At 49.3% G+C, this 11857-nt stretch overlaps 1 protein-coding gene across 1 annotated transcript in view; it reads right to left on the bottom strand.

Annotated features, from left to right (window-relative positions):
• Positions 1-335: 335 nt before the first annotated feature.
• IARS1 (isoleucyl-tRNA synthetase 1) overlaps positions 336-11857 on the bottom strand; it is a 548404-nt gene continuing 536882 nt past the window's right edge. Inside the window, exon 34 of the mRNA XM_078661397.1 lies at positions 336-621. Within this exon, the coding sequence (XP_078517523.1) occupies positions 539-621 (83 nt within the window). The 3' untranslated portion in view covers positions 336-538. The remainder of the gene's footprint in view (positions 622-11857) is intronic.

Here is an 11857-nt window from a genome sequence, read left to right as displayed (position 1 = left end):
AAGCAGCCAATTCTGCAAGGGAAGGACCTGAGGGGAGGAGAGAAGGAGGACACGCGTGCTTTCAAGCGAGGGTGACAACTTAGGGCAGTAATGACATGGAAAGTGGCAAGGGGTAAACAGGAGCAAGGGCCGGGGAGAAATGATGACGGCAAGACTGCTTGTAGAATGACAGGTGTGAAGTACATAAGCCTGGGGAGATGTATGGACTTTCCCAATATTTCTTTGGTTAAAGGGGAGTTCAGGTCAGGTTTTATTGCCTTTCTTTCTATATGTCTATGCCATGCGATGATTGGCAAGCAAGGAGACAAATATGGTCAAGAAGGCTAGACGATGAGTATGTTTTCAGAAAAAGATAGAATTTATTGTTAACATCACCATAGCCATTAGCAGCATATTACACATGCACAGACACAGAACAACTTGCAGTGTATACTTGTTAAAAATAGACTTAAGTGATGGTCACAAAGAAACAAATCTTTACTAGGAATCCAGCTTCTGAGCGAAAGAGGGCGAGTCTACTATAATGCTAGTTAAGTCTTTAGCATTCAGCAGTTGTAGGTAAAACTCTTATATATACTGTCTTCATGTGAAGGGTCTCCAGGGATGTAGCATTCGTAATTTCTAAAAAGATGAATGAGAATAAAACAAATCATTACATTTAATAGAAATTTCTTTTCAAGGTACATTTCTGTTGTACTGCTGTGCAAGGTACGTGAACAACATACATACTATAACAGGTACTTTCCCACTTGATTCGTTTAATACAAATTTTCTCCAAACCATTGACTCCAATATGTATGATTAAGGCATGAAGAGACATCTGCAATCCCTATACAAGCATGCTGATAAGTTTTGTTAGAAATTGGGTTAATGGTTGACTGGGCTGTGAGACAGTAAGGACTGAGCAAACCCCAAATTAAACTGTGTTAATCTCCCTGGTGCACAAGTTACTTACTTGTGTAAAGATTTATCTGTAACTGACATTAGTTAGTGAAAGATTCCTTACCTTAGAATATCCCCAGGCGTCAGACTGGATCCGGAAACGTTTTTCTGCTTAGCAGTACCTCTGCGTGCCAATAGGTGGCGTCCTGCAGCTCCGCGTCCGTCACTGGCGCTATAGGCTCCGAGATGACGTCACGGAGAGTACTTAGGCGCCACCCATGCACGCTGACGTCAGTTCTGTACACAACTATTCCGAGCCGAAACGCAGAGTCATGCAAGAAACTGACAATTGGTGCATAAAACTAGGGCCCTAAAAGGGGATGACCTTAACCTTAGTAATCAGGTCGCAGAACGGGGAGGATGGGTGGGGCGGTAAGGAATCTATCGCTAACTAATGTCTCTTACAGATATATCGTTACCCAAGTAAGTAACTTGTGCATCTGAAAGGGACACGTTAGTCTTAAATTCCTTACCTTAGAATAGCTACCCCAGCAATACGAACCCCGGTGGTGGGACTATGAACAAGATTACACCAGAAAGTCACGGAGCATAGAACGTCCAAAAAAGCGGTCTCTCTGGACCTGACTGTCAAGGCAGCAGTGCTTGGTAAACGTGTGCAGCGAGGCTCACGTAGCTGCCTGACAAATGTCCTGCAAGAGAACTCCTCGTCCCAAGGCAGTACTGGCTGCAGTTGCCCTGGTAGAATGGGCATGTAGCCCCACAGGAGGCTCCTTCTTGACCAAGTAGTAACAAGCTTTGATGCACAGAACGACCCAACGGGAGATGGTCCGTTTGTGCACAGCCAACCTTTTTTGGCACCCACGTAGCCAACAAGGAGCTGATCATCCACCCGGAACTGCTGTGTACGCTGCAGACAGAATGCGAGCGCACGTTTTGGGTTCAGACGGTGGAGCTTCTCCTCTTCCCTTGAAGGATGCGGAGGCAAAAAGAAGGTGGGCAAAGTGATGGTCTGCCCGATGTGGAAGGGCGTGACAACCTTTGGCAGAAAAGAAGGACGGGTCCTTAAAACCACCTTGTCCGGGTGAACAGGAAGGAAAGGAGGTTTGGAAGAAAGAGTCTGTAGCTCACTCACTCTCCTGGCAGAGGTGATAGCAACCAGGAAAGCTGTCTTTACAGTGAGAAGACGCAAGGGCCAGTTATGAAGGGGCTCGAAGGGAGCGCACATCAGAAAAGTCAAGACAAGATTCAAGTCCCACTGAGGCATTATGAAGGACACAGGTGGGAACGTATGTGTAATGCCTTTAAGGAAACGGTTAACAGCCGGGGACTTAAAAAGAGAAGGCAGATCTGGAAGCCGTAGAAAGGCAGAGGTGGCCGAAAGATAATCTTTGATAGTGCCCAGAGCAGAGCCCTGCTGGGCCAAAGAGAGAAGGAACAGAAGAACCTCAGAAAAAGGGGCAGAAAGGGGATCCACAGGCTTTGCTGCGCATCATGCCACAAATCTGTTTCACCTGCAGGCGTATACCATTTTGGTGGAGGGACGCCTGGCTGCCAGAATGACATCACTGACCTCGGGAGGAAGATCGAAGGGTGTCAACTGTCGCCGCTCAATCTCCACACATGGAGGAGGAGGCTGGACAGGTACGGGTGGAGGACCGTCCCCTGCTGCTGCGACAGAAGTTCCTCCCGAAGAGGCAGACGGACTGGGGGATCAATGCTCATACTGAGCAGCTCGGGATACCAAACTCTTCGAGCCCAGTCCGGAGCCACAAGAATGATTTGGGCCCGGTCGTGCCTGATCTTCTTAGGCATTCTGGGCAGAAGTGGTTTAGGTGGAAAGGCGTACAACAGACCGCAGCTCCAATCGTGACGAAAAGCATCTCCGAGCGAGTGTCGCCTTGGAAATTCCAATGCGCAGAACTGATGACATTGCGCGTTCTCTTCAGTGGTGAAGAGATCTAACCAAGGCTCTCCCCACTGCTGAAAGAGATCTTGCACCACGTCAGAGTTCAGACGCCATTCATGATCCATAAAGCACCGGCGGCTACACTTCCCCGGACAGAGGGAAGGAATGCCTTCAGTGCAAGCCGGATCGCCCGCAGCTCCAGAAGATTGATGTGGAGCCGGGAATCCGCCGGAGACCAGAGGCCTCTGATCTCCGCCTCTCCCATGTGGCCCCCCATCCCAGGAGGGTTGCATCCGTCACCACGGGGTGCTCCGGTTGGGGAAGGGAGAGGGATCTGCCACTGACCCAATCGTGATTCGTGAGCCACCACTGCAAGTCTGAGGCAGCGCCCTCCGAGACCTGGACGTGATCGGAAAGGTTGTCCGATGCTGTGCCCGCTGGAACTTCAGGCCCCACTGCACAGCTCGCATATGCCACCTTGCATGTGTCACCAGCAGGATGCAGGAGGCCATCAGGCCCAGAAGCCGAAGGGTCATCCTGACTGAAACACGGGATAGAGGCCGAAAGAGCGGAATCATGCCCTGAATATCCTGGACTCGCTGCTCGGGAGGATAAGCCCAAAACAGCGTCGAATCCAGAACTGCTCAGATGAAAGGGAGCTTCTGAGAGGGACTCATGTGCGACTTCAGCACGTTGATGGAGAACCCCAGCAAATGCAGGTCGGCTGTAGTCTGGAGGTGGGACACGACTGCCTGGGGCGAGCCCGCCTTCAACAGCCAGTCGTCGAGGTAGGGAAAGACTGACACCCCTGACCTGCGCAGATGAGCTGCGACCACCGCCATCACCTTCGTGAACACCCAAGGGGCACTGGTAAGGCCGAAAGGGAGCACGGCAAACTGAAAATGCTCCTGGCCTACCGTGCACCATAGGTAGTGCCAGTGGGCTGTCAAGACGGGAATGTGAAAATAATCGTCCTGCAAGTCTAGCACTACCATCCAGTCTCCATGGTCCAGGGCAGCCAGGACCGGAGCCAGAGTCAGCATCTTGAACTTCTCCTTCCGGAGGAAGCGATTGACCTTAGGGACCAGGAAGTAGTGGGAATAACAACCACTCCCTACTTCCTGACCGGGAACGCACTCAATAGTCCCCTTGGCCAGGAGGGCCGTGTCTTCCTGACGGAGAAGAGCCAAATGATCCCCCGACAGGCGGTGGTACCGAGGTGGCATGGCTGGAGGGGAGGACAGAAAGGGGAGCGAGTAACTGTGGAAGATTATTTGCAGCACCCATTTGTCCGAGGTAATTTCGCGCCAGTGGTGGAGGTGGTGTCATACCCTGCCACCCACCGGCGTGGGGTGCTCCCTGAAGCTCTGATTAGGAAGGCTTAGAGGCGGAAGCAGCGGGAGTGGAGGTGGACTGACCCGCTCGCTGGTTACCAGACCTGTGCTGAAGCTGGTTCTGCACAGGCTTAATGGAGGAGCGTGCTTGGGTGCTCTTACCCTGGCCACGAAAGGAAAGAAACCCAGAGGTGGCAGGGCTCTTCGTGGAAAGACCCAAAGACGTGGCCCACGAGTCTTTAAAGCACTCCAGGGCATGCGCTCCAGGGCATTGTCAGCCTTGTCGCCAAAGAGGCGGGAACCATCAAAGGGCATGTCCATGAGGGAGCCCTGGACCGCAACCAGGCATGGCGCCGCAACGCCACAGTCGAGGAAATCGCCCTGCCCAACGAATCAGCGTTGTCCAGACCACACCTGATGGCAAACTTCGCCACATCCCTGCCTTCCGCAACCGCGCAGGAAAGGACAGCCTGGACCTCCTCAGAACACTGAGGCAAGACCTGGGCTAACGAATCCCACACCGCGTGGGAGTAACGGCCCAATAAGCAGGCGGTGTTAAACGACCGCAACCCCAAGCTGGCAGAGGAGAACAACCTCTTGCCATATTGGTCCAGCCGTTTAGAGTCCTTATCTGGCGGAGCCGTGAGAAAGACTCTGCGACGTTGAGGCCTTAATGACCAGGCTCTCAGGCATGGGGTGAGTGGTCAAGAAGGCAAGATCACCAGGTGCTGGGCGATGACGGCTAGCGACGTTCTTATCCACCGGTGCCCCCGAGGCCGGCCGCAACCAGGTGCCCAAGAGGACTTCGGTAAGGGCCTCATTGAAAGGGAGCAGCGGTTCAGACGACGTAGACGCCGTCTGGAGCACCTCCGTAAGGAGGTTGGTCTTAAGGGCCACCGTGGTGAGGTTGAGATGGAGAGCCTCTGCAGCCCGACGTAGCACCATAGTGTAGGAAGCACCCTCCTCCATAGTAGGCGGAGGGGAGGCAAACCCCGGGTCAAAAGACACATCAAGTTCACCCGCATCTTGAAGGTCATCCACGCAATCCTGCTCGGAGTCACATTGCTGTGCAAGGGTGTCTTCGGAACCGTCCCAGTCCTCGTCTGGCTCCGGAGTAGAAGGAGCCGGCTGCGGTGGCAGGGCCAAATCTTGAGAGGGGGGCAAGCGGCGCCAGGGGCGGCGCCGGCCGGGGTTGTGCCGGAGCTGCATCTCAATGCAGATCTCAGGCTGGAACAAAATGGTCCGGGAACCGGTGCAGGGGCAGGATAAACGGCACACAGTGTGGCACCTGTGGCGGCGCTGGGGCCGGAGTCAAGGGCAGCGCCGGGGCCGGAGCCAGCGGCGCTGCACCTTGTGGTGCCGGGGCAGGAGCCAAGGGCAATGGATCCAGTGGCTCCGAGGCCGGCGCCAGAGGCGGTACGCCAGGCCAACAGGATCTGGACACGAGACCGCGGGGCCTGCTGGCGTGCCGGCGGGAGCCCGAGGCCTAAAAAGGCGGTCCATGGCATCAAGAAACTCTTGCATCTGTTCGGGACTCGCCGACGGATCAGAGTATGGCGGGTAGGCCGCGGGACTCCGAGGCTCCGGAGTAGCCGCAGGGGCGGAGCCCCTGTCCCCCTAGTCCGCCTCTGAGGAGCGACGGGGGGATGTCGCAGAGAGAACACGCTTCTTCGACTTCTTTTTATGGCGTCACTTACCGGAATCTGAAGGCGAAGACTTAGAGCCCGAGGAGTGACGGTTCTGGTCCCGCAGCGGTCCCGCGAACGGCCTCTAGACCCGGAGCGGCGGTGAGAGGAGTGCCGGGCCTCCAGCAAATTCCGGCACAGCTCCCGAAGGGCCTTTGGGCCATGACTCGACAGTCCCGGGAGTCATGGTCGGTCTCCAGGCAGTAGAGGCAGACATTGTGGGGGTCCGCCATCAACATATTACGGCGTCACGACCCACAAGACTTAAAGCAGAGGTACATGCTCAATCCAGATCTGCGCTTTTGGCGCGGAAAAAGGAAGAACTGACGTCAGTGCGCATGGGTGGCGCCTAAGTACTCTCCATGACATCATCTCGGCGCCTACGGTGCCAGTGACGGACGCGGAGCTGCAGGACGCCACCTATTGGCGCGCATAGGTACTGCTAAGCAGAAAAACTTTTCCGGATCCAGTCTGACGCCTGGGGATGTTATAAGGTAAGGAATCTATCACTAACATGTCTCTTTCAGATAGCTTGGCACAGAGCAGTCAGACGTAACTTAGGTGCAATGTGCAAAGTATTTGTGCAACACTTCCAACAGGAGAACAGTGAAAACAACACACAAAAAGAATGGGGATGGTGCCGTCGGCAGCAGGGTTGGTGTCGGGTAAAGTCAAGGTGGCTTGACCGGCACCAGTCTGGGCCAGTTTGTGGGTCCAGGAGGCCCGACTAGTGCAGGCGGCAAACCTGCCGACGGAAGACCAGTAGGGGACCCTCAAACTTGCAGGGCCTGAAGGTACTCCAGCTGGGAAGTGCCACACAAATAAGAGGTGCATGGCCTCATAAAATTCTTGTAGTTAGGCAGGGGTTATTCTGGCTCACGGAAACTTGTGGAGGGGCGGAGACTGCGCAGACGCAGCCATGAAGCCAGGCTGCGTGTGTTAACGCTCTTGACAATGCCAATTATTTTACCATAAAATATTCTCCTTGTAATAGTTTGTAATTGAAAAATTCTAACTTATTATTGCATAAATGTTTCATATGTTGATATTGTCATTTTTATTACACAAAACCCCCAAAAATTTGAATAAACTGGCATTCAAATCTACCTTTACCTTGCGATAAATCTGCCAAATACTGTGCAATTACAATTTAATTCACATAGAATGGGTAATTACTGTGTGGGGCTGTTTACTCCAATCGTAAAATCACATGGAACTCACCATTCCATGGGGTTTTTCCACACAGCTTTCAATAGGTGGGAAATGTATGCAGGGGTTGGTGGTTGGCAAGGGAGGTGGATGTATCTTCTCATAGAGGGATGCACAATTATAAATATATATATTTTCTAAAGCAAGTGAGACTTGGATGTTGCTGTAACCAAAGCCTCTTGCAATTTAATGTCTGAAATACCATATACATACATACATTCTTCCACACCAGGGAAAACCGTGTTTTGAAACCTACCCACTAATTATCAAGCGGAACAAAGTTGACGCATGAAAGCATACAAAAGTTTTTTTCTGAGTGCCTCGTAAAGGGACCCAAGTGTTTTCATTGTGTCTTCTTTCCTAGGTGTATACCTGAACATATGATTACCTTGCAAAGTAATTCCCTGTATGAAAACGAAGTTAACATTCTTAATGCACCACATGTTTCCCTATGTGTGGAAAGGCATCAGCTCAGACCCGACACTAGCAAATAAACTTTGCATGAACAAACTAAGCAAAGCTATCCGTGTCACAGGTTAAGTCCTCTGGTGTTAAGTTATCACAATCCAAAAAGGATTACTTTATTAAAAGTTTATTCAAGTACAGAGCACCACCTGGAAGCACTCCCTTCATCAATCGCTTATCCTTGCGAATGCCACGGTGCTCACTCCATCATTACAAACTGGAATTCAGTATGCACCATAAGAGCGAGGAGATTTACAAATGTAAACACTACACATCCTGCTTTATTGAAGAAAAAAAACAATAATACAACCCAAAGCACAATAACTACAAATGCATAAATGACATAATATAATGAAACCATATTAACTAGAAATATAAAGCAATAAAAGAAAGATACATACATACATAGCTTCACAAGATACGATAATAAATACAGCAGAAAACATTGGAAGATATAGTGCAACACAGGGTCAACCTGGAAACGAAGTGTGCCCATCTCCCTTACACACATAATCAGACATCCATGCTGGTTTCTTCTGAATACGTTTTTCTCCTGGATTCTCCTCTTCCCCGTTATCTTGCACATTCTCTTCCTCAGAAGTAACTTCAATCTCTACAGGTTCTCTTATTTCGCCTTCCTGTACTCCTTCCTCACACTGAGCATCATAGTCAGTCTCAAAATCTCTGTACATATTAGATCTTTATTATATACGTTTCTCTCCTTTAAAAAAGCCTATGTTTTTCAGATTCAACACTTTTCCATCGCTTAATTTCACTGCTTTTTTGAAAACCATTGTTACTTCAAATGGTCCAGAAAAATGACTCTCACCTTTAACTTTCCAAGTTTTCTTGACCTAAATCGACAGTCCTACTATGTTGCTAGAACCACTTACTGAACCTTCTCTGCAATCATACTTTAATTGTAACTTCTGTGGGTGTCCTCAATTTTCGGTCGTACCTCATTCATATTCACCTTAGTAGTGGTGGATTCTACCAAGGGTTACTTTTCATTATAGATAACCTACCCTCATAATTTCAAAAGGGGGGTGACCTGTAATGTCCCTACTAGTGGTTCTATACATCTACACCATCTTGTATACTTGTAACTCTCACTCATCATTTTCAGTTCCTGCATTCTGTATGGCATCAATAAGTACCCTACTGAACTGTTCAATCATACTGTTCCCGCTAAGATTATAAAGGGATGAGTAAGCTTTTGCCTTGCCTGATAAAAATCGAACACCATTGTATGTGATAATTTGAAGTGGAAGCCTTCATCAGTGAATATACTATCCAGAAAATATAACAGTATCTGTGTCAACTTTGTCCAATATCCTAACAGCAGGCCACCTTGAAAACATATATATATGCAGCAATGACATACTTGGATTTGATCATTTCAGGACCCATAATATCCACTGCACTAGTCTCCTACTAGTTTTTAGGGAACACAATGTTCACTCATAATAGATCTTAACAATTTTAACAACTCATCAGCATTGGCACATGTCACACAAATTCCTGACCAGCCTTTCAACAAAAATGTTCAAACATGGCCATCAAAACCCTTTCTTGATAGACAGTTTGGTTCTTACAATACCACTATGGCCTTCATGACATTGCATAGTAATCAAACAACTCTATTTGTTCGGGGGAAGCGATCTGCCACCTCTCCATATTGTGTGATTAACGAAGGCCAGTTCATGTCTAATTTCCCCAAAACACCTTAAATCAGATTTGTGCGCAACTTTAATGGGACAACCATTTTTCATGAATTTCAAAACCTCTTGCGGTATCTTAGTGATTCTGTATCCACTAGAAAAAGCCTTACCGAAGTAAAGTAACTTGTTCTTCTGATGGATACATCTGCCTGTGGATTCCTTATCTTTTGAATTGAGTCCACAAGCAGTACCGCCTGCCTATACCAAAAAATCCTGCAGCACAAAATGTGCAAAATGGCCGTACCTCCGTATACAAGCAATACTACTTGGCAAAAGTGTGGCGGGAGGCCCAAGTTTCCGCCTTGCAGATGTCTACCACAGGGACACCTCAAGCTAAAGCTGAAGAATAAGACTTAGCTCTGGTAGAATGAGCCCGAATACCTTCAATAGGCTCCTTCTTGGCCAAGGCATAGCAGATCTTTATACAGAGGATGATCCACCTGGACAGTGTTCTCTTGTGGACAGCCTTGCCCTTCATCTTTCCCACATATCCAATGAAGAGTTGGTTGTCCAACCTGAAGTCCTCAGTCCTGTCCAGGTAGAAGATGACCACCCTCTTAGGCTCCAGGCGGTGAAGTCTCTCCTCCTCCTTGGAGGAGCATGAATTGAGATAAAAGGAGGCCTAGTGCTAAGAGCATGTAGCTCACTAAACCTCCTGGAAGAAGTAATCGCAATCAGAAAAACTGTCTTAAATGCCAAAAATCTAAATGGGCAATTATGCAGTGGGTCAATGGGGGATCCGATCAGGAAAGTAAGAACCAAATTCAAATCTCACTGAGGCATGATATATGGAGTAGAAGGAAACCTGTTAATGAATCTCATGACTATGGGAGACTTAAACAAAGAGGGTTGGTCTGGTAAGCAAAGAAAGGCCGACAAGTAGCCTTTAACAGTTGAAACTGTACAACCCTATTGAGCTAAGGAAAGAGAGAAATTCAGAATATCAGACAAATGGGCCTGCAAAGGATCAATTGATCTCTCTCCACACCATTTAAGAAACATGGCCCACCTACCAGAATAGACAGATTGGAGTGTCTTCTGGACGATAATATAACATCCGCCACATCCGGTGTGAGAGAGAAAGAACTCTACTTCACCATAACAGCCCAGCTGCAGTGTGTCTGACGACCTCCGTGAGATCTCTGTTGTGTTGAAACCACTGCCTGCTAAGGCACCACTGGAAGGCCCTAATGTGCCAGCGTGCATGGTTGACCAACAGTATTGAGGGAGCGAACAGAGTGAGCAGGCGCATAACTTTCAGGACTGGAACAGCCACTCCAACTTAAAACATTGGAATCATAGTTTGGATGTCTAGAATCCTGTGAGGAGGAGGGAAAGCATGACTCTCAGTTGTGTCCTGTACTGGCCTTATGAACAGGTTGCGCTGAGAGAGTACCAGGTGAGGTTTGGGTACATTTATCGAAAACCCCAAGTTGAATAACAGCCGTGATGTTACCGTCAGATGACGAAGCAGCATCTCTGGCGTATTTGCCTTGAGCAGCCAGTCATCCAGATAGGAGAAAACAGGAATTCCCGACCTTCTGAGATGTGCTGCCATCACCGTCATCTACTTTGTGACGAACCGTGGTGCGGATTTAAGACCGAACGGAAGGACCGCAAACTGGTAGTGTTGAGATCCCACCGTAAAACGGAGATACTTCTGATGCGACTTCAGGATGGGAATGCGAAATTCTGCATCCTGTAAATGTATCGACCCCATCCAGTTATCCTGCAGCAGCGCCAGAAGAACCTGAGCTAGGGTCAACATCTAGAATTTCTCCTGTTTGAGGTAAAAATAAAAAATCCTGAGGTCTAGGATTAGTCTCAATTGCCTGTCCCTTTTTGGGATCAGAAAATACCGGGAGTAGCATCCCTGACATCTTTCCTGCTCCAGAACAACTTTCTATTGCACCTTTCGTAGTAAAGACAGAACCTCTTGTTGCAGGAGCAACATATGGTCCTCTGAGCACCAGCCCTGGCGAGGGGGTAAAGGAGGGGGAAACTCCCGGAAAGGAAGGGCTTATCCACTTTCACCTGATCTAACAACCAAAGATTTGATGTGATAGATCTCCAATTTCGTAGAAAATGGGACACCTGACCTCCCACGGGACCAACATGCTCTAAGATGGGGGATCTACTACAGCTGCTTCCCAGTTGGGGAGATAAGAGAGGAGGAGGAAGAGGAGACTTATTGGCGAGCTGAGCCTCGAAGGCGACCTCTGCCTTTCCTTCTGTATGACCTATACAGTGCATTTGCCTGCAGTTGTTGCTGCTGCTGCTGCCGGGCCCGAAACAGAGCAGCCTTGCCAAAGCCCTGAAATCTACAGTAACCAAAGCCTCTAGGTTGGGACTGCAGCCCTAACGATCAAGCAGTTGCCTGCTGAGCCCGCTTAGGTTCTAAAGAGTTGAGAGCCATCAAAGGGTAAATCTAAAAGGGTGGCCTGAACATCCGGAGAAAAAACAGACCCTCTAAGCCAGGCGCACCTCCTAGTCACCACTGAGGAACCCATCACTTTAGCCACAGAGTCAGCTGTGTTAAGCCCAGACTGAATAACCTGACGGGGCGCAGCTAGAGTGTCCAAACGAACCTCCGCAAAATGGCCCTGGACATCCTCTGGCAGTTTACAGATCACC

The sequence above is a fragment of the Lissotriton helveticus genome, chromosome 9 (genome assembly GCF_964261635.1).
Source record: "Lissotriton helveticus chromosome 9, aLisHel1.1, whole genome shotgun sequence".
In the NCBI taxonomy this organism is placed as follows: domain Eukaryota; kingdom Metazoa; phylum Chordata; class Amphibia; order Caudata; family Salamandridae; genus Lissotriton; species Lissotriton helveticus.
This window is presented reverse-complemented; position numbering and strand designations above follow the sequence as displayed.